This window comes from Cavia porcellus, unplaced genomic scaffold (assembly GCF_034190915.1).
Source record: "Cavia porcellus strain 051 isolate PalLab524CR breed Dunkin Hartley unplaced genomic scaffold, mCavPor4.1 scaffold_49, whole genome shotgun sequence".
NCBI lineage: Eukaryota > Metazoa > Chordata > Mammalia > Rodentia > Caviidae > Cavia > Cavia porcellus.
Window position 1 is genome coordinate 4,081,576 of NW_026947532.1, and position 22,162 is coordinate 4,103,737.

The 22,162-nt window shown below is 56.1% G+C and overlaps 2 protein-coding genes across 4 annotated transcripts in view; both read right to left on the reverse strand.

Annotated features, from left to right (window-relative positions):
- The window catches only part of Nup214 (nucleoporin 214), a 72,741-nt gene extending 71,489 nt beyond the window's left edge, over positions 1–1,252 (reverse strand). For both annotated transcript variants that reach the window (XM_063244204.1, XM_063244203.1), the window contains exon 1: positions 1,064–1,252. In XM_063244204.1, the coding sequence (XP_063100274.1) occupies positions 1,064–1,108 (45 nt within the window). In that variant the 5' untranslated portion in view covers positions 1,109–1,252. The remainder of the gene's footprint in view (positions 1–1,063) is intronic.
- A 1,219-nt stretch (positions 1,253–2,471) lies between these two features.
- On the reverse strand, positions 2,472–20,905 carry Aif1l (allograft inflammatory factor 1 like). 2 transcript variants are annotated; one of them, XM_005003952.4, is made up of 7 exons: positions 20,402–20,557; positions 20,223–20,284; positions 9,430–9,496; positions 8,121–8,162; positions 6,763–6,925; positions 5,583–5,672; positions 2,472–4,493 (listed from the first exon to the last, which is right to left on the reverse strand). In XM_005003952.4, exons 1-6 carry the CDS (start codon positions 20,430–20,432, stop codon positions 5,585–5,587), a joined length of 453 nt encoding a protein of 150 aa, XP_005004009.1. In that variant the 5' UTR covers positions 20,433–20,557; the 3' UTR covers positions 2,472–4,493; positions 5,583–5,584. The 2 variants fall into 2 exon arrangements, with proteins under 2 accessions (XP_005004009.1, XP_023421188.1); XM_023565420.2 differs by lacking the exon at positions 20,402–20,557 and adding an exon at positions 20,791–20,905 and having other exon boundaries at positions 2,472–5,672.
- Positions 20,906–22,162: the final 1,257 nt, after the last annotated feature.

Here is a 22,162-nt window from a genome sequence, read left to right on the forward strand (position 1 = left end):
TTATAATCCTTATCATGGTAACCTCAACTCTGCCCCATTTGGTCTCAGTCCCATGAACACCATGATAGATACTTTTTTTTTTTTTTTTTATACTGGCAATCGAACTCACGACCTCATGCTTGCGAGGCAGGCACTTAAGTCACTGAGACAAATCCCCGGCCCCTCCTTCCTATAACTCCTCACAGGGAGTGTATTATCTTCTATCTATCTATCTCTGGTTCCAAAGCCTTTCTTCCTTCTCCCCCGGGAGCTTCTGAGGAACAGAACACATGCCCATTGGGTGGCTGGAAACAGGCAGAAATACTCAAGGAAGAAAGAATCACTGTTCTAAATATGGAGTGGCTCACTATCCCGTTAACACACACTTCAGGGACCTGCTGTTCACACACATGCTTAACACCTTCCTGCAACTTACTCCCACTTAGCTTTTTGCCCAAAAAATCTCGTTCCCTGGACCTTGCGTCAAAACATACACAAGAAGCATTAAACGCGCCATCCTAGGAGTTGTCTCATGTTGCCATCAGTAATCTTTCCTTTGGTTTCCAAACTTTACACTAATTTCCGGGACGAAGATCACGCTCCTAGTCCAATCAGCTACATGTTCTGGAAATCGAATGACCCTTTCTGGTTCTACCTCAGGGAAGTCTGGGTCACCTTACAGAAGGAGCACAATCAGGATGAGAAACAGCCTTATACCAGCGAGACTACTAGCCTTCCTGTTAAACGCGACTTAGGGTGAATCACTTTCAGGGCTTCCATTTGCTCCTAGTAACGACCACTTCCTAGGATAACGCTCGGTTATCACTCCTGCTGTGGCTACCGTACGCAGAGAGCTAGGGTAACTCAAGAGGCGAGCCCGCGACCACCGAGGGACGGGGAAACTGCATTCGGGGCCGCGTTCCCGCCAGGGGAACCGCGGAGAGCTGCGTGGGCGACAGCTCACTACGCAGTAAATGGTTCAAGCAAGAGGCGGGGCAGCCGCCACCCGCGCTCCGCGGTTCCGTGGGACTCAGGCGGGACACCAAGTCTAAGGAAGAAAGAGAGGCCCCCGCCAGTCCCTGACCTTCATCTCTCGCTCCGGAATCATGGCATCCATCTCGTCTCCCATCACGCCGTGCTTTATGGAAGCAGAGGCCGCTGCCGGCCGCGGCCTTGCCCACAAAACCCAGGCCTCTCCGAAGCCTATCTGGTCCCCTCGGCCCTAGCAGCGCGCGCGGCCAACACGTACTTCCGGCGCGCTTTGGTGACGTCAGAACTCCCCGTCGGGGGAACTAGGGAAGGGAAGCTTCAAGTCTTCCGAAATTGCGCGCTCTCTTGGCCACGGGCTCCTATTGGTCCGCCCAAGAAGGGGGCGTGCCCGAGGAGCCGGTGCGCCTGCGCTCTGTAGTACCGTGGAGCCGCCCAGCTGGGACGGGTTCTTGTTAGTTTCGTTTGTTTAGCAGCGCGTGCTTAAGTGCTCCTCGCTAGTTACCTGGAAGCCTCACTGTAATGTAACGGTTAGGTGCAGGCTATTAATGGCTTTCGACACAGAGATGTTAGGAACTTAACAAATACTTTAATCCGATAGCTTTTGGAAGAGGCTTTGGGTTTTGTAGGGAGCCGGGAACTGTAGGAAATGGGTAAAGTAGGTCTCACCCTGAGACCTATGAACAAGGACAGGCTGCAAGTGTTCAGGCTGAGACACCAATGGCCTGCTTTGTTTACTCCTCGCAAGGTAATCATTTCCAAAGCAAGAGCCGTGGCTACTTCTGGACGCAAGAGACTGTCGTTTTGCACCAAACACTAGATGTATCGCGTTTAACCTTCAAGCCTTCCTACGCGCCTAGGAGTTAACATAGGGAGCAGAGGGAAGTCAAGAAAATTCTGTAATAGGGGCTGGGGATTTAGCTCAGCAGCATAAGCGCCTGCGTTGCAGGCACGTGGTCGTGAGTTCTGACCGTCCTGCAGCAAGTTGACACAGGATTCAAATTCAGATCAGCTGGCTATATTATTGCAAGGGCCTCGGTGGAAGGCACTGCTGTGGTGGAATTACTCGCTGTAGGACAGAGGTTTTTTACTTGGAACCCATTGTGTGTGGGGGTGCGTTCTGGCACTTGCTATTATGTGTGTGTGTGGTTTTTTTTTTTTTTTTTTTTTTTTTTTTTGGTCTTTTTGAGACAGGGTCTCACTATGCAGTTTGGGCTGGCCTCGGGCTCACTTTGTAGCCCAGGCTAGTCTTAGATTTTCAACGATCCTCCTGCCTAATCCTCCGGAGTGCCGGGATTACAAGTGAGAGCCACCACACCTGGCTACTTGCTATTGGCTTTCAGCAGTTTGCTTCTCGTGTAAAGCAAGAATGAGGTAATAGAGCCTCTTTCATGAGGATGTGAGGGGCAAGTGAAGGTCAGATGTCTGGGCTGCTGTCCTAGCTAGCTCTTGTGAATTTGCTGAGCATAGAACCATGCCTGAGATAAATCAAGAAAGACACAGGGTCAGTTTGTCTGGTTTATTTCAACTTGTAGAGATGATACCCCAACCCCACGCTCACGTCCATGCGCACATGCATGCAGACACACGCGGGTGCATATAACTTCAGTCATGTGAATTTGCCTGACAAACTTTCCTTTTGAACATGGGGACAAAGCCATACGTAGCATTCCCCACATTGCTCGTTCCATTAGTTAGATTTGGTTTTTTCAGAAGAAATGGAGCCCTTAGCTAGAGAAATGAGACCGTGGGCCAGCAGCCATAACCTGAAATATCTGCAAATGCCCTTGTTGGGGGCCTGTATCAGTCTGTCTCCCCACAGCTGAGTTCCAAGAACCAGTGAAGGAATTGTTGGGGTTCTTTCTCACCCTGTACAGTGAGAGAAGGCTTTCTTTCATTTTCTCTCCTTCCCTCAATCTCAAAAATATGGAACCCACTGAAATAAGCCTGGTTGTTTCTGTGTTCCTCTCTAAGGAATAAATAGTCTCACTGAATGGGATGGGGAATCAAAAAGCTTATCTTCCTTCTGGAAGACAAGAGGCAGAGGCAAGGAGTAGGAAAAGGCAGTTGCTAATCTGTCTCTGAAAACAACAAAACAAAGAAGCCCCACAAAGGTAAGAGTGGACAGGGTAGGTAGGGTTACATATTTACAGGGAGGAATGTCTTGTTGGGGTTAAACTTCAGCTAGGCCTATGCATCCCTCAGACTGAGGACCAGCCAGTCACACCCACATGATCTTGCTCCTGAACTGGCTGAGACCAGAGAATTGATGTAGCTTGGCCGGGTGGTGGCTGTGGCCATGGTCTTACGCCCTACAGGTTTTACTTGTATAAGCTGCTTCTGGGACTGTGCCTTGGGCCCTTGACTGTGGGTCTACAGAAGTCACAGGAAACCCGCAGGGGCTCCAATGGCCCCTAGTCCGTAAGGGTTTTCATTTTTTTTAAGAGTAGGAAAATTTCAAAAAAAAAATTAAAAAAAAAAAAAAGGGGCTGGAGGTTTAGCTCAGCGGCATAAGCGCCTGCCTTGGAAGCAGGCAGTCGTGAGTTCGATCCCCGGTACCGATAAAAAAGAAAAAGACAAAAAAAAAAAAAAAAATTAAAAAAAAGAGTAGGAAAATTTGAACTGGGTATTTAGTTTAGTGGCACAAGTGCCTGCCTGGCAAGCATGAGGTTGTGAGTTTTATTCCTGATACAAAAAAACAAAAACAAAAACAAAAACAAAAAAAATAGTAGAGTAGAAAATTTCATTGTAGAATAGGAATAGCTCCTGGGAGACAGAAGGGGTCCCAAATGGTTGCCCTGTCCATAAGCATTTTTTCTTTGTACTAGGAGTCAAACTCAGGACCTTGAGCTTGCCAGGCAGGGGCGTATGCCGCTGAGCTACATCCCCAGCCCTCTCTGTAAGCTTTTGCAAAGTTCTCTCCAAGACTCTTGCCCCTGTCTAAGGCAATCATCCTTAGGCCCCCTCACTTCCTACCATTGTCCCTGTCACTGGGTCTTTGCTCCCTACTGGACAGTACGTTCCAAGAGATGCCTATTTCACTGCTGGGTTCTCAGCTCTTGGCCTGTAGCAGGAGTTTAATAAATATAGTAGGTGAATGCATGCATCCGTGTCCTGAGGGCACAGCTCAGGACTCCAGAAAACAGGTGGGATCGGGCCAGGCACTTGCCTGCAGGGTTATGGAAGCAAGTCCCCGAAGCAGGATCTAGTAGCTGTAGAAAGACAGAAGCACAGAGCAGGCCTGACCCTCATGCAGCCCTGATGCTGACTGGGAGCCCATGGCCTTCCTAAGTCCTGGCCCAGGACATCGGCCCTCTGCCTCCTTCCCAGCTTGCAACACTAAGGCACCCACGGGCCAGGGATTTAGGTCAGCAGCACAGCACCTGCCCGGCAAGCACGAGGTCATGAGTTAGATCCCTGGTACAAAAACAAAACAAAACAAAATGAAAAAAACCAAAACACTTGCAGAGGCAAAGCGCGGTCAGGCTCTTGGGTCTCCTGATTCACCCCTGACCTTGGACAGCCAGCCTCCCTGCCCCACCCCCACCCCCAGTGGGCCATCACAGTGAGAGGAGTGGAGGGGCCCAGCTCACCTACAGAGCAGAAGAGGGCTTTGCGATCCTGAGTCCCTAAAGAAGGACACAGGTGGCCCAGTCCAGTCCTGAGGCTCAAGGTTTTGAGCCACTTGGAAAGTTGAACTGGAGAGACAGTAGACATAGCCCAGGTCAGGGCAAAGTGAGAAGGCTTAAAGCTCATAATAGGTGTTCAATAAATACGCTGAATGAGCACGCAGACGCACGCATGAGCAGTGCGCACAGAGCAGGAAGGCACAGAGTAGGAGGCAACTGGAGGAAGCAGTGAGGCCTCAAGCAGTCACGAGCAGGATGACCTGTTAGAAATCCCTGGCGTATAAAGGTGCTGGCTTTTGGGCTAGCATCTTCCTCCATCTCCTGTCCTGGGGCCCTCTGCTTCCTCCCTGGGAGGTGGGACTTCCTGGCTGACCCTTCCTCCGCCCTCGCCCCACCTCCACCTCTGAAGCCCTTGGCTTCAGTAACAGGGAGGGGTGGCCAGGGAGCAGCGCCAGAAGGTTGCTTCCAGTTCCTCCTTGAAGGGCTCAGACATCACGCGTGAAGGGGGTGACCAGAGGGGATCGGGGAGACACCGAGTGGCCATATCCAGGATACCCAAGAGCGTGGGATGCAAGGGAACCCGAAAGAGGCCTTGCAGCATTTTTTTGCCCCACAGGCTCTTGGGACAGGGGCTGGGGTCACACGCACTGCATTCTGGGAAGATGGAGGTAGCACCTCTGGGTGCAGGCCGGGCTTTTCCGGCCTCCCTGCCCTGCCCTGCCCACTCTGGTTTTTGGTATATCAGCCCTTCTGCACAAGGCCAGGAAAAGGCAGGAAGAAGGCAAGGAACTGAGGTGGGGCAGGACCTAAGGCTCAGGAGTCCCCAACCCACAGCCCTTCAAGGCAGATCATTTGTGCTTTACAAAGAGATTGGTAAGAAAATACAGGAGCCCACAGGGGCCAAATGAAGGAGTACAGCAAATCCCAAGGAGTCAGGAATGGAGGATGGGGAGATGGGGGTGGGGCAGGGAGGCTGGCGGCCCAGGTCCTCAGGGCAGGCTCGAAATGTCTCTCTCTGGAGGAGGCCCCGCCGGCTTCGGGCCACTCTCGTTGGCTTTGCCTTCAAACATCATGACACTAGTTGAGAGAGAAAAGAAAAAGGAAAAACTGAATTAGGACCCCTTTCTTCCCTGACCTAGAGAGCTCTTTATGGGCTTTCTTAGCCTGTCACGAGGTCCTTTATCAAATGATACAGCATTGTTTATCACTATATTTAAAAAAATTTTTTTTTTCTGAGACAGAGTCTTGCTGTGGGACCTAGGCTGGCCTCGAACTCTCGGTGATCTGCCTCAGCCTCCCCAGCACTGCGTCTACAGGTGTGTGCCAGCTCAAAATGTTTTTTAAAAAATGATTCTTATTTTGTGCAAGCCAAGTGACTGTCCTTTTCGGCGGTGACAGACCAGCCTCTCGGGAATTCCTGCCCTTGCTCTGATCATTTGTGGGAGCTTGGCCACCACCATAGACGCTGGCCATCAGCCAGCACCAGGCTGACGGTCACCTCTCTACCCCTCAGAACAACTCTTAATGGTAGAGACAGTCTCTCACCCCGTTTACAAAGAAGAAACAGGCCCGAGGACCAAAGGTAACTCTCCCAGGGTCACTTAGGCAGCAAAGAGCAGTATTAGAGTCTGAATGCTATCTCGCTTTCTCATAGATCTTTCATCCTACTTTATGCTACTGACAGCCCACAGGGCAGCACAGTGGCTTCACAAACGAAGAAACAGGCTGGCTATGGTGGCACATGCTTGCCATCCCAGCACTCCAGAGGCTGAGGCAGAAAGATCACCAGGAGTGTGAGACCAGCCTGGGCTACATAGTGAATTCAAGACCAGCCAGGGCTATATATAGAGACCCTGTTCCAAAAAAACCAAAACCACAGACACACAAATGAGGAAACTGAGGCACAGGACGTGTGCACAGATGTATCATTGTCCCTACTGTGAACTGGAACCTACTGAACGAGGTTCTGCCAGTCGCCCCATCCCAAGCTAAATCCCCCTGTGAGGAAGGGGCAGCAGGGGCATCTGAAGATAAGGTGAGGCTCAGAGAAGTCAAGGCCACCTCCAGCAGGTCACGCCCTGTATTCCCTCCTGGCTGGTGCCCTGGCAGGGCCTCTCCCCGAAGCCTGACTTCGCTGTGGAGCCCCACGAGAGGCAGGGCCACTCACAGCTTAAGGACAGCCGACCGCTTCCCCAGCATCATGTTCACGAAGTCTCGGTAGGAGATGGTGTCGCTGACGCCGCCTGTCACCTCCGAGATCATCTTCTTCATCTCCAGGTGGGTCTTGGGCACCCCCAGCTTCTCCATCATCCTCTTCAGAGACATCAGGTCTGCAGAGGGGAGGTGGCCGCATCGGCAGGGATGAGGACATGTGGCCTGTGTCCCTCACAGAGGCCGGGTGGCCCCCACAGTCTCTGTCCCTGCCATATGGGTCACTGGTTGGGACCTGGGGAACCACTCGGACTCTCTGAACCCTCTCCTGTCAATGGAAGGATGAGTTTGCCGGGCTCCTGTAGGAAAGTAACAGCCAGCACCAGGCCTGGTGGTGCACGCCTGCATTCCAGCACTCAGGAGGCTGAGGCAGGAGGATCACTAACTTGGGCTCCAAAGTGAGTTCAAGATCAGCCTGAACTATATGGTGAGACTCTGCCTCAAAAACCCAAAAAGAAGGAAAAAAAGAAAACTTAATGTATTTGGCACAGTGTGGCAGGCAACTCATAACCCCCTGCCACTCCCATCCTGCTGTGCTAGGGCTCCACTTGGGCTGGGAGAGGGAGAAGGAGCCAAAAATATCCCTGGAGCAGGAAAAGCAACAAAAGAATAAAATTCAAGAAAAACAAGGGAGGCACTGAAAAGCCAGGGCCCCCAGGGCCCCCAGGGCCGCTGCTTCTGATCTCCCCCCTTTCGGCTTCCACCAAGAGCTGAGGCGACTTCCTTGGGATTGTTCTGGGATGAACAATGGAGCTCGGAGCTGGCTGGGCAGGGCCGATTTAGGGCGAGAGCAGTGGCAAGGCCAGCGTGTACCCAAGAGGCAGGGCGGCGAGAGGGGCCAGGCCCAGAGGTGCCAGGCCTTCTAGGACCTTTCTAAGAGCCAGCAGCTCCTGCCACAGATGGTGGAAGCAACCCACATGCCAGTCCTAAGCACTGCCCTGTAAGACCCTCTTTTTCTCAGAGGGTGTGGGTTTGAGGCAGGCTCTCCCTCTGCAGTTCAGGCTGGCGTTGAGCTCGCTACGTGAGAGCTGGCTGCAAACTTAGAGATCCTCCTGCCTCAGCCTCCTTGATAGCAGGCGTGTTCCACCATACCTTATAATAGGTTACTGCACAGCTGTGACAAACGGGAGCATAGACCTGGCTAGGGTGTGGCTCCCCATCCCTGGGCAGGGGCCTGTCATCAGGAGATAGTGAGGGCTATGTCATGGACAGTGCTGGCATAGAGGACAGGGGGTGCATGGCATGTGCTGGCATGGCCATGGGGCAGCCTCAGGGTGTTCCCTCCACCCTCCCCGCCCTCCTCCCAGTACTCACCAATCTCACCCTCGTTGTTCAGGTCGAACTCCATGTACTTCTCTGGAAATCACAAACAACTGATTCAGGGCAGAGGCAGAGGGCAGGACCAGGTCCAGGGCCCCCAGTTAACTAGAGACAGAGCTGTCCCTCCACTGACATCACCCACTATGCCCCAGGGAGACACTGCCCTGGGGCTGTCCCCTCTTGGTCCCCATCCACATGTCTGAGAAACAGATCCCAGCCCTGGAAACCTGGTCTCATACTTGGGGAAGGCAGTGGGGGGCCTTGTCCTGTGAGTTATGGTTCAAAGTTTGGTCTCTCTCAAAAAAAATTTTTTTTGGATTCTTGAACTTGTGATCCTCCTGCTTCAGCCTCCTGAGTGCTGGGGTTACAGGTGTGCACTGCCGTGCCTATTGCTTATTCTTTTTTCTCATTCTCAAGGCTTTAGAGCATTCTGGTTGGGAGCAGGGGCTTTGGAACCAGACTGACAATGGTTCCAGTCCCAACTCTTGCCGTAGGTGACCTGAGCCAACAATCCCATCTTCCCGAGCCTGCTTTCTCAGGGAATTCCAATGGCATCATCTCCCTCCTGCTGGACTGGAGACCCGGGGGGGGGGGGGCTGCAGGACCAGCTCCGCTTGCCAGCTGCCTTTAATGTCATCAGGGCGGACATCCAGCCTGCGGAGGACTAATCTGTAAGCCCCCGAAGGTTCTGTGCTTTGCAGCACACGCGTAGCTGCGACCCCTGGGCTATTCCCAGTGCGTCCCCGGGAGCCCAGGCCCCGGCCCCAGGAGTATCCCATCCCGGGGTAAGAACGCAGTGCCCGGCTCCTGTGTGCCACTGCTGCTCTCCTTTCCAGCCACTGGCGGGGAATCAAGCGCTTCTGTTTGGGCCCCAAACAGAAGGACCTTTATGCTGCCCTGCTCCCTTCCAGGGCTCCCCGGCCCGGTTTACTTTTCATCCCGTGCTGCTGGACTCAATGGGCAGAAACTCTGCCCCCCTGCCCCACTGAGGCAACACAAGCGTCCTTTCTCCACAGGGGCTCCCGAGCTGCTGGGCTGCAGAGGGGGAGAGGCAGGGATGGCTCACAAAGACTGGATTGTGTGCAGGCTCCAAGCGAGTAGGACCCGGGCAAACAGGCAGGCAGGAGCCAACCTGAGCCCCACTGGGCAGCCCTGGGGCAGGGGGGCAGGGAGTGGGGCCTGCCTGACCTCCAGGGTATCATCTGGAGTAAACAGGAAGAGAAGTGCTATGTACAAAAGGGGGTGGTGGTGGAGAAGGGGCCAGCCTCAGTGCTCCCCGATGGCCAGCAGCTGCCCGGCTCACCTTTGAAGGCCGCGAGCTTCTCTGGCAGGTTCTCCTCATCACTGTACTTCTGGTCGCAGAGGAACTCCTGCAGGGGTGATAGCTCATCGCTGGACACGGCTTGAGGACCATGCAAAACCCACCCACAGCCCTGGTCCCCTCATCAGGCAACATTTGCCCTGGGTTTGTCCTTGGCTTCCGGTTGGCCTGTGGAGGCAGAGCTGCCCAGCCCCTGCTCTGGACACCTCCAGGGACCTGTGCCTCCCCCAGAGTGCTGCCCTCCTGAGGCTCCCAGCTCCTCTGAACCCCCAAGACAAGCTGCTTAGTTCCATCACCCACCTCTGAGGTGTGTGGGCTCCAGCCAGATGGAAAAGTACAGGGAATGTGTCAACCATAAGGAATGCATCTCAGTAAGAGCCAGGCTGTCCTGAATCCCCTCAAGATCCTGGCCACGCCTGTCCCAATCTGCTTACACCCTCTGCAGCAACTCTGAAGTCCTCTTCCACGGGTGTCTTCAGTCGCGCGGTCCTGGCTGCCGCAATGTCCTGAGTCACTCAGAACATTTCCCTTCCAAAATCTTTTTGACTATAGGGAGGAGCCAGAAATCCCTCAGTGCCGGACACCGGGAATACCGTGGAGGAGGACACAGCACTGTGTCTTTATGAGCTGCCTTCCCACTGCATTTTTTTTTTTTTTTTTTTTTTGTCTTTTTCCTTTTTATCAGTACCAGGGATCGAACTCACGACTGCCTGCTTCCAAGGCAGGCGCTTATGCCGCTGAGCTAAATCCCCAGCCCCCCCCACTGCATTTTTGACCACACCTTTTAAAAGACCCTCAGGAAAGAGGAGTCCAGAGCTGCTGCAGAAAGCAGCAAAGATGATGGGATGAGTGTGTTCCAAGTGAGTCGAGAATTTTGAAAGGAACTCACGGCAGGGTGTCTTTTATTCTAAGGAATCTTTCCAATGTAAATATTCACCGTATTTGTCCCTGTTCCCCTCCTGCCTTATCCGCCAAGTGAGGATAACCACAGAGTCGCTTCCTGAGTCAGCGAGAATCCAACGCAGCGAATCTCCTGCTGCTGCCTTAACCCACTGCACCCTTAGAGTCTGCCCTGGTCACACAACGGTGGATCTGGGCGGCCACTTCCCCTCTCATCTGCTTCCTAACCTGTAAAACTGGGGTTTTCACCCCAGCCCAGTTCCCCTCCCCTGCCTGGAGTCCCTGCGGAACCAGGTGGGCGGAAGGAGGATCAGCAGTAACAACAGCCCCTGCACCCACCTGCTTTAGGCACCTGCGTTAGACCCGCATTAGCAGTCTCTCCCAGGATCCCTAGGCAGCCGCTAAGGTTGCACCCATTGTACAGAGGAAACCGCAGCTCCCAGCAGGAGACCCTCAGCCCAGCTGCCTCACCTCCTCAGCCCCGCACACAGAGATGGGTGGAGTACAGGTGTGCATGCACCTGGCCTCCCACCTTCCCACAAAAAGCCATGGAGTACCTGCCGAGCCCAGCGACGTAGCACCAGGTACCTCACAGTCTCCTTGCTAATCTGCACCTGCATCCAGAACCTCCCATCTTGTCAGCATGGGAAAATGCTTCATTCATTCATTCATTCTTTCTTTCATTCATTCATTCATTCATTCATTCTCTGTTCACCCACTTGACATTTTTGAGGGACCACGTGAACACTGAGCTTTGCCAAGCACCAAGGGAGCAGGGAGATGAGGGGAACACAGTAAGGCCCCCTATCCTAACACTACAGAAAGTCTGTGTTTAAAGTGATATCAAACCACACGGCATGGCGGTGCAGGCCTGTCATTCCAGCTCTTAGGAGGCAGAGGCAGGAGGATCGCTGTGAGTTCAAGGCCAGTCTGGGCTAATAGTGAGATCCAGACTCAAAGAAAAAGATATTGAATGCCACCCCCATCTGTCTCTCAACCTGCTTCTGAGCTTCTGTGGCCATCCTCTGGGCGGAGAACCCTCCATCTTTCCAGTCTGCTGCTCGATACCCCACCAGGTAGAAGAGGGATGACGAGAACCAGAAGTCAGGCTGGGCCTGGCCGTTACTGGTTGGGAGGTGGGCAGGACAGTGCCCGCCTCCAGGGCCAGCTGTGAGCACTGTGGGCTGGACTTAGGCGAGAAGTCACATCACTCAGCTCCTCAGCAGGAAGAGAAGCCCATAGGCAGGCAGCCCCTCCCTCCAGCTTTGGGGGGGGGACATCAGCGGTGTGGGCCCGAGGGGTGACAAAGGCAGCCAAGACGGCTCAGCCCGTGCCAGTGGCCTGGCTGCCATCTTGCTGGGGTCCTCCTCACCATGCACTGCCCCACCTGCCCTTAGCTGGAGCAGATCCTGGTCCCCGAGGCTCTGTGGAGCACAGCTGTTCTCCCCGGGCTCCCCCACGTAGCTCCTGGACTCTTCCATCTTTGGAACAGAGTAGTCGGCTGGTCTGTGACCTGGTCTGGGGCCCTAGCTCCTGGCTCTTCCCAGGGAGGGACAGATCTGGTCAGCAGTGCTCAGGCTGAGTAATACAGACGGATGCTGGGGAAGTGAGGAGGAGCACTCACAGAGGGCGGCCAAAGTTTTATTTTGTCAAGAAAAGACTTTTTAAACAATTCCGATGGACTGTTACACCGTGAGTTCAGAAAGAAGCTCCTAATCTCTCAATTTTATTTTATTTTATGTTTTTGGTACCTGGGATCAAATCACAACCTCACACTCACCAGGCAAGCACTTGAGCCCCTGAGCTAAATCCCTGGCCCATAATCTCTGTTTTAAAGTGGGATCTGCTTAGGTGGGGTGTAGCCCACCACATTGCGCCCCCCCCCCGAGTTCCCTCTGTCTCACTGAGAACCGGCGGCCTCTGCAGGGAGCGAGAACAGGGGCCAAAGTGAGGCACACAGTCTAGGAACCTCTGGGGAGACCTGGTGGCTGAGCGGGCTTCCTGCTTTCAAAGTGCAAGTTCACCTCTAGGGACCCAGGTCCCATTGGCTCCTGCAGGCAGGGGATGCAGAAGAACAGATTCCTGATGTCAGAGCTGCCCAGATAAACACAGAACTTCAGGCAGCTATGGTGGGCGAGCCAGGAGTACAGCATGAAACAGACTCCCACTCCCTGGTGCCCCAGCCAGACCCTCATAGCCACAGCAGTTGGGGGACAGGAGCCCGCATGATCACCTTCCTGGATGGAGTGTTTTCCCTGTGAACAAGTCACCATCTCACCTATGGCTTCATTTGCGTCTCCTCCCCCTAGCCCCTCCCCCAGGCCTCAACCACACTCCTACCCTAGGACCTTTGCTCAAGCTGTGCCCTTGTCTGTTGGTTCTCTCCCTTATCTCCTTTGAGCCTTTGATTAAGGTCACTTAACCAAAGTTCTCCCCTCATTTCGCCCATCTGATGCTATTCTGTGCCCGGCACCCTGCTTCCCTTCTACCAGGCCCTACCCCATCTCTCTGCTTACCTGAGGGACCCATCACCTCCTCATACAATTTGCCTGGACACTGCTTGTCAAGGTTATTGTCTGTGGCCTGTCTCCCTGCCCCGTTAGGATGCTCAGTTAGGATGCACAGCTTGTGCGCAGCCAAACAGGCAAGAGGCTGAGCAGGGAGGAACCCACAGGCTGCCACTCGGGCTCCCTCCCTGGCACAGCTGCAGAGCAGAAGATGGGCGAGGAAGCAGGAGCGGCAGGGAGGTCCTTGTGCCCCTCTAGATCCCTGGCTCTCGGCAGTGCCCAGCACAGAGCAGGCACTCAACAAACATCTGTCAGATGAATGGGAAACCCGCCGCTCTGCCAAGAGGAGAGGGTCATCCAGTTTTGCGTGTGTGTGTGTGTGTGTGTGTGTGTGTGTGTGTGTGCCCTCTCACGAGTATCACAGCCTGGAGGGGACTCTGGGAAGGACCTCACATCTTTCCTTCAAGCCAACAGTGACAAATGTTGTGCCCAGAGTGACCAGGGCAGAAGCAGCTGACCAGTCCCTGTGTGGGTCAGATGCCTCCCCTGCCCAGCAGCTGTGCCCTTCACAGGGGCAGGGGTGGGTGGGCAGGGCCTGGCCTGCCAGCTCCTCCCACAGCTTCTCCCTTCGGCAGCTCCCATCACTGCTTAGCGGGTGTGTGTGTGTGTGTGTGTGTGTGTGTGTGTGTGTGCAGAAGCTGGGTTTACCAAGGACCAAAGTCCCCAGCTCCCCGACCCTGGGTACAGGTGACCCTGGGTACAGGCGAGGGGACTTGGAGAGGCTACTCAGCTGTCTGGAAAAAAAGCAAAATCATCAAAGAGGGGAAGCTGGAGCCTGATGCCTGCATTTGAACCCACTTAGTAATGATATGAAAATTACTTCATTTGTCTCCCTGCACTCAGGAGGCTGAGGCAGGAGGATGGCCATGCGTTTGAAACCAGTCTGGTCTGTACAGTGAGTTTGAGCTAAACTGAACTACAAGGCAAGACCCTGCCTCAAAAAACAAAAACAAACAGACAAAAACCAAAAGAAAATTTTTTTGAAAAAGTAAACTTACTTTTGTTTCCTCAGCTAAGGGTGAATAAAAACTTCACACCCCTGCCAGGCCTGTGCTGTGAACAACCAACGGTACACAAGTAAACAGAGGGAAAGTGCTTACTGCAGCACCTGGTGCTTAGTAAGTACTCAGTAATTGTCGGTTTCTGTCTGCACAATCAGCTTTTGACCCCACAGCCCACATATTAAAAGTTTAGGAAAGAGGCTGAATTCCCCTGACTTAGGCCAGCTAGGATTTCTTTCTCTCTTTTTTTTTTGAGAGGGTCTCACTCTGTAGTCCAGGATGGCCTCAAACGCAGTGATCCTCCTGCCTTGGCCTCCCCAGTGCTGATGTTACAAGTTGTGCCACCATTCCCGGCTCTCTCTCTCCTCTGTTTGTTTTTCTATCTCTTTTCTAGGTATACCCCTTTAACAGAAGGAACAACTGAGGCTCAGAGAAGTTGCTCAATTTGCACAAGATTACAAAAGTCAGAGACCCCAGGTCTGCTTCCTCCTCCATCCCTGCCGGCCCCAAACATGGCCTGGCTGCTGAGCCAGGTGTGTCTATGCCTGGAGTTACCTTGGGGTGGAGGGTGGGGCAGCTGAGGTGGGAGGTTCTCCCAGAGCCCATGGATGACTGCGCACCCTCAGGGGACAGAGGTGGGTGAGTAATGCTACCCCAAGCCAACCTACCTTCCCAGAGACAAACTTTGGGGAAATGACAGTAGGAGTGACAGGTCCATTGCTGAGCCTGAGGGCTCATACGGCTACACGTGCGCCTTTGGAGGTGTTAGAACTCAAAACACCCACCCAAACTGGGTGTGGTGACAGCCACCCGTTCCCCATCACTAGGAAGGCTGAGGCGGGAGGACTGCCTCAAGTCTGAGGCCGGCCTGGGCTACACAGTAAGATCCTGCTTCAAAAAACCAAAGCGCAAAACCACCCCCACCCAGCCACAGAGCCGGGAAATGACTCCTGGGAGCACCTGGCTTCTGCTCTCTGTTCAACAGCTGGAGAAACTGAGGCCCCCATGACAGGGTCCTGCCTGAGGTCCCAGTGGTCCCTGGAAGCCCCTCATCAACTCTGCAGAAAGTGTATGCAAGACCCTGACAGGTGAATAGGAGTGTGAGCCTAGCTCCAGCACAGACTGCCCTGTGGCCCTGGGCACCTTGCATTAGCTCTCTGGGCCTCAGTTTCCCCATCTGTAAGCCGGAATCACAATGCTGGGCCCCCACACTAACTATGGATAAAACGAACTCCATGTACTAAAGCCCAGTTCCTGACACATGTAGAAGGCATAGGCACTGGTTACTGCACATTGGGACCCCCTCTCCAGGCCCCAGCCACCCCAAGAGACAAGATCTACAGCAAAAGCACTTCACCCATAACTCCATGCCCAGTGCTGGGCCACGAAGCCTCCTGGGGAGAGCTGTGCCTCTCGGGCTCTCCTCAAGGGCAAGTTTCGCTCGGTCCTTGGCTGACCGCCGAGTGACATCTGCGACAGACACAGCACTGCACCCCATCTTGGCCCTATGGGACCGCATCCCCCCATGCTTCTGTACAGGTGGGAAAATCTTCCCTGTCCCACCCCACCCTGCCTCACCCCAGGGGCCCCGATCAAGAGCTCAGGCCGGGAAGGGCCAGTTTCTAAACCATCCGAGGCTGGCAGCCCCTGCTGCAGCCGACCTGGCCTCCAGATCCCTGGCACCCTCCTGCAGCTCCCTGGCCCGACTCCCTTCCTGGGCTGGTACCTCCAGGACCTTCTCTTGGACTCTTGCTCCTGGCCCTCCAGGCTGGTCTTTTTGTATCAGCTGCAGCAAAATTTTGGGGTGGGCGGAGATCACCATCCTGGAGGCCATCCAAGGAGCCCTGACAACAGGCAGGACCATGCCAGGGCCCTGAGGCCTCTGATGCAGCCTGTAGGCTCTCAATGGGCCAGGGCCAGGGCCAGGCCGCAAATACCAGGCCCAGTGCTGGCGACCAGCAGGAGTCTGTAACCTGTCCCCAGCAGGACGGCGAGCTCACATTCCCCAGGGCAGCACCGGGGCCCCATGCGGACACTGCGTCCACGCCAACAGGTGGGGCCAGTGAATAAAACTCCCTAGCGGCCACAGAAAGGAGCCTGCAGAAATTCCATCTCCAGCTGCCCGTGACATGGTCACAGCAAGGTCACAACTGATCGGACCTGCAGGGACACTGAATCCCTAGAGGCTCAGTGGCCCTTATCATCATCTCCCTTATAATATATTAAGGAAGAGCAAGAGAGACGGGTGCCCTCAATGCCAGCTGGGCCCAGTCACCTGGCCAAGGACACGGCGGTCCTGCTGGGCACACAGGAGACGAGGCATACCTCTGGAGGCACTGGGCCAGCTCTCAGAGGTCCCCCACAGCAAGGGAGGGGCAGGGCACACAGATGCCCCTGGGCAGAGATCCCCAGCCTGCCAGTTCCCTTCCTAGGACAGAGCACGTGGGCTCTGAAACCACCATGGGGCGCCTCAAGGTGACAGGGAACGCTGTGTGCCCCGCATTCGACCTAAGGGCTGGGATGGCAGGCTCCTCGCCAGAGATCAATATCCACCTAAGCAAGAGGCCTGTGTCACTACTGAGCGACAGCCGCCTGCTGGACGCGGTCAGGATGGGCCCTGGGTGGGGGCGGGGGTGGGGCTCCTGGAGTCAGAAAGCTCTGGTTTGAACCCTGCCTCTGCCACTTCCTGGCTGGGTAACCCAGGGCAGGTGACTTCATCAGGTTGAGCCTCTGTTTTCCCCATCTCTAAAATGGGAGTCATAACAATCTCCAGCCCACAGGAATGTTTAGAGACTCATCGCTGGCCCTAATGAGCTCACCACGCTCCTTGAGAGGGGTCCAGGAGGGGCTATGGGTCAGGAGTAGTGATGCACACCTCTCACCACAGCACTTAGGAGGCCGAGGCAAGAGGATCAGCGTGAGTTCGAGGCCAGTTTGGGCTGCATAGTGAGATCCTGCCTCAAAGGAAGAAAGAGGACAGGGGTCACAGCCAGGGCCCAGGCCCAGCTGCAATTCTGCTTGAAAGGTGCTGTGGGCTCAAGCACCTGACCTCCCTGTCCTCCTGGCTCCTCCTCCCTTGGCTGCAGGACACAGGAAGGGCGGCCCACCCAGGCCCAGCGCTCCTGTGGGTCCCTAGGGAAAGCTGCAGAAAATCCCTCCCGTCACCATATAAGGCTGGGCCTGGCGGCCCGGGGTCAGCGACCACACCACGAGGCCGTGGGGAATGCCAGCTATGCGGTGGGAGTAGGAGGCGCTCGCCAGGCCCGTAGGGTAGACACACACGCACATGAACATGCGCACACACACGCACACACACGCTCACATGCACACATGCATGCGTGCAGGTAGCCGGGCAGGCACGGGTGGGCCAGCACCCACAGGAGCAGCTGGAGAAATGCGCAGAGATCAAGCAGTTGGGGTTCAGGCTGTGGCTGTTGAAACCCTCGCCATGCGCAGATCTTCTCTGAGCCTTAAGAATGTGGGCAGCCGCCGCAGGGCCAGCAAGGAAAAAGCGCCCACGGCATGCTTGGCATAGCGCTCACATTCCAAGTGCCCAGCAGATGGCGGTGGACGCAGACGGAAGCCAAACGCAGGTGCGTTCCCCACAGGCTCCCTGCCTTTGTTCCGCCGGCCTCACCCCAGTCCGCTCCTGCTTGTTTTAACTCTTGAATCTTTCTAGTAACAACGGCAAGCAGGTGTAGTTATACAGGCCTGTAACCTCACCCCTGGGGAGGCTGAGGCAGGAGGATCACCGTGAGTTTAAGGGCAGCCTGAACTACACAGTAAGCCACTGCCTCCAAAAAAACAGTTTTTTAAAGCAATACTTGATAAAACTGAACTACCGTGCCACCCTCTGAACCCTGGCACACACCAAGGGGAATCAGGGTACTGGCCGAAAAAGGTCCCCAGAGCTGCCAGCCCACACTGCTGGGCATAGCAGTTGGTCATGCAGACCTCAAGCGGGGAGTCACGACGCCCTGCCCCTCACCCTTGTCTCAGCCAAGAATCCACATTCCACTGTGGCGGTGAACCTGAACCCCAAAAAAGACAGTGCAAACTAGCGATGTGGCTTTCTCAAGAACATTCTACCCAGGGACCTGTCACTCCAGCTATGACCATGGGCAAACCAGACTCGTCCTCTGCGGATGACTTTGGGGAGCTGAGGGGACAGGGACCACTGTTCTATCCAGTATGGGACACCCTATGTCTCAAGAAGATCCTGTTTCTGCCCCTGTACCTTGAGAACCCAAGCAAATGCGTGCCTACGAGGGCAGCCCGCTCTTTACATGGACACTGTTTCCCTCTCTCTCTGTCTCTCTCCCTCTGTCTCTCTGTCTCTCTCTGTCTGTCTCTCTGTCTTTTTGAGACAGGGTCTCACTGCAGCCCAGGCTGGTCTCAAACTTGCAACCATCCTCCTGCCTCAGCTTCCCGAGTGCTGAGATTACACAAATGTGCCATCACACCCAGCTCTACGTGGACTATCTCCCTGAAGACACACAACCGAAAACTCACAATCACCACCAAGATCTCTCCTTGGCGAAGGGGCGTGGCTCACCCAAGACCACAGAACTGGCATGCTGGGTGGTCTGTGGCCACCTTGCCCCGATGAGCAGGGACCTGGCAGCAGCTTCTAGTTGGGCCTGGAGCTTCCTTCCTCTGGTGGCCACACCCTGGGCCCCGGCCCTACAGCAGCCTGAGCTCTGCGGTGAGTGGATCTCAGCACAGTGTCCCAGCAGGGAAGACCCAGCTGCCAGTGGCCTCCTTCGTGGCCTCAGGCCATCCACTTGCCCTCTCTGGGCAGCACACTCTTCTTTACCCTCCCCAGTCCCGGTGCTGTTGGGTGCAATCCTGAGAGCTGCAGTCCCTCCACCTAGCTGAGCCAAGCTGGTCACTTCTCCCAAGTACCCCTGGCCCACACCCTTTGCTGCCTCCCCAGGGGCCAGGTTGGCATGGAAAGTCCCAAACACTCTCAGCTCTTCTGGCTTGGCCAACTACGGTCACCTAACCCCCATCTCCAGCTGCTTTTGGCTCGGGGTCCTGCTGGCTATGGGTGGATTTGGCCAGCTCAGAACCCGCCCAGCTAAGTGGCCCAGGGGGCTGGATGAGGTCAGCGTTCCAGGCTCCTGACCAGAGGCTAAGAGCAGCGGGGACCACGACTGGGCGAGTGCAGAGCAGCTTGGGAAGGAACCCAGCCGACCTGGACGCTGGAGCCCAGCCGGACGTCAGGGCAACCTTTCAACCGTGCCCAAGGAGGCATGGAGAGGCAAGGGGAGGGTGCCAGTGAGTGCCTGGGGCCCTCCAGGGCAGTCTCATAGCCAGTGCATGACCACAGAGACAGGCTGCCTGTTCAACGCCTTCCAAGAAATCAAGGGGCAAATCAAGGCTGTCGGTTGCCGGAGGAGAGAAGGCGGCTCGGCTCAGCTCAGCTCTAGGCCCTGCACCCACCTCCCCGCAGTCATGCCCAGGGCTCTGCCAGCCCCTCAGCCGAGTCTCACCTGGCACTCTAAGTGCGGCTCAGCCCCTCAATGTCCAGAGGCACAAAGAGCCAGTAAAGGGAACACCCAGCCTTGTGGGGGGGGGGCATCCTGTGCCACTCATCAGGAAAGAGGTGCAGAGTGGCCTCCTCCGAGTAACCCTGAGAGCCAGGTGCTGGAGCAGACGTAGGCCGCTACGAGCCTCTTTCCTGGTGACCCTGCTCCCAGGTGCCCGGCAGAGGTCTATGGGGCTGGGACCAGACAGCAGCTAGGTTGAGCCCAGGTCTCCCTGAACCTAAAGCCCCCTAAACTCCCCGGCTGTGCAGCCTCTGAGCTCTGCCCATCTTAGACCCTGCCAGCCTTCCTTATCTCCTAGCATCTATGTGGCCATTGAGCCAATTTAGCCAGTCTATTGTGCGCCCAGCAGCTGCCGGCCGGAAGGAGTTCTTTTATTAAAGAAATCCAGCAGGACCGGCAAGTAAAAGGGAGTTTAGAAAAGTTGGAGAGAAAGACGTGAGACTTCCCCGGCGGCGGGGAACCAACTGCCAATGCTTTCTGTGGTGGCCGCCGCGGCAGGCCTGGGTGGGGGGGTTCCCTTCTGGCGCCAAAACTCCGCGCCGGACCCAGGCTGGTTTGCGGGGAGCCCCAAGCATCGGGGCGGCCGCGCGCGCTCCAGCACCAGCTCCACCTCCTCCGCCCGGGAGTAACAAGGTGCAACCCGAGCCGCCGGGCTGGGAGGGGGGCAGACCTACCTGAGCCTCAGGCTGGGGCCAGGGCTGCAACAGGGAAACCTGCTGGGGGTGAGGGGCCCCGCGCACTCGTGCCCGGCTTACCCGGTTGATCTCCGCCAGCCTCTTCTCCTGCTGGGCTTTGAGCAAGCCGAACGCCTTCCCTCCTGGAGGAGACAAAGAGGTGCCGGGGAAGCTGGGCCCCGAGGCGGCGGCCCGGCCCCACCGCAGACTGCCCGGCGCGCACAGGTGGCGGCTCGGGCCGCGCGGGCCGCCGCGTCTACCTTGGAACCTGTTGCTGAGCGCCACCGACATGGCGAGCGCCGGGCTCCGCCTTCCCGGCTCCGCAGCCGCCCAGCGAGGGTCAGGACGAGGCGCGCGCTGGTCCCCGCGGCCGGGCGTGTGGCGCGCGGCGGGCCGAGGGGCGGAGAAGCCCGGCCGGGGACACACCCCTCCCGCCCCGCCGCCGCGCCCCGCCCCGTCCCTCCCCGTCCCCTCCCTCCCCGCCTCCTGGACCGCGGGCATCAAAGCCGCTATTATGTGGGTCGCCGGGTGCACGGCCACCCGTCCCGGGGATGGGGGGGCTCAGAACACGCCCGCCCGGCGGCCGCCGTCACCCCTCCCTCTACAACCTGGCCGGACCTCAGCGAGACCAGGGGACATCTTCACTCACTTCGTGGGATGGCTGTGAGCACAGAACGGGGTCCCAAGGGCAAGGAGTAAGCCGAGGCCATCACCTTCACGGTCCTCCTTTCTGTCCTGTTGCCACCCCAGCATCTAGGACGCGCTAAGCCAATGACGCGAATTGGAATCTTGTTAATAAAACCTGTCTCCTGGGAGAATCGATCACTAAGCAACAAGCACCTGGCACTGTCAACCAGGCATCTGCTTCTCAGAACTACAAAAGAGCCAAGTTGGGTGGCGTGTGTGCGGCATCCCAGCACTCGGGAGGCTGAGGCAGGAGGGTCACAGTGATTTCCAGGCCAACCTGGAACTATGGAAGAGGACTAGATGTTACTATTCCACAGAAGGGAAACAGGAAGCCTGGACTCAAGGAGGATGAGGAGGACTTAGTGGGGAGAAGGAACCTGTGGCCTGAATGATCATGAAGTCCAGTGGCGTCCACATCAGGATAGTCTGGGAGTAGAGGGGGCGTTCCTGGTAATTACAGCAGGGCACAGGCATAAACCTGGACAGTCCCCACCTGGCCACTAGGAACCCCCCCCCCACACACACAGAGCCCACTCTGGGGACTAGATCCAGGAAACCTCCTTCCCCGCCTGCTTGATCCCCCTAGGAAGGGGGTCCTGGCACCAGCTGACCTTTTTCTGATTGCTCCAGGGAAGGGAAGTGGCCAGACTGTGTCAGGGAGGGAGTGGACAGAACAACATAGGCTGAAGACAGGGCCACCTTTCATGGTGAATGGGAGATGTCCGAGCTGGAGGACAGGAAGGGCGTGGGCTTAGCACAGGGTCTCCTGGCCCCGCTTCTGGTCCGGGTCCCGATGCCCTATTGCCCTGGCCGGTTAGCTGACCGGGCCCCAGCAGCCATCGGGCGAGGCAGGGCCACCCCACCTTCTGCCACTCAGCTGCTGGGCTGCATTGCTGGCCAGATGTTTGGCAGCTGCTGGATTCCACCCAGCGGCCAGCAGCCCCACCTCTGTGGCCAGAATGTGGTTCTGCATACACCAGGTGTGATCCAGCCCGTGAGTCAGCTGTCAGCCAGGCTGAGACCTGTCACAGGGATGTCGGGATACGGCACGAGGGCACAGAGCTTGGATGCCAGGGGCAGTGGTCAGAGAAACTGGGGTGGGTCCAGAGGACATTGGGCCCTCTTACCATCACCTTAGCATCCACCACAGCCCTCCCTGACCCCAACTTCCCCCCAGGGGGTGGGGAGCACAGACAGCCTCTGAACAAGGGTAGGGGGACCTTCACTTTGGCCTGGCGGTTCTGCCTTCCTACCCTTCAGGACTGAGCCACACTGGCCAGGCCCCAGCCTGGCCCCTGGGCTGCATGCTGCCCCATGGCCATCTCGCCCTTTGG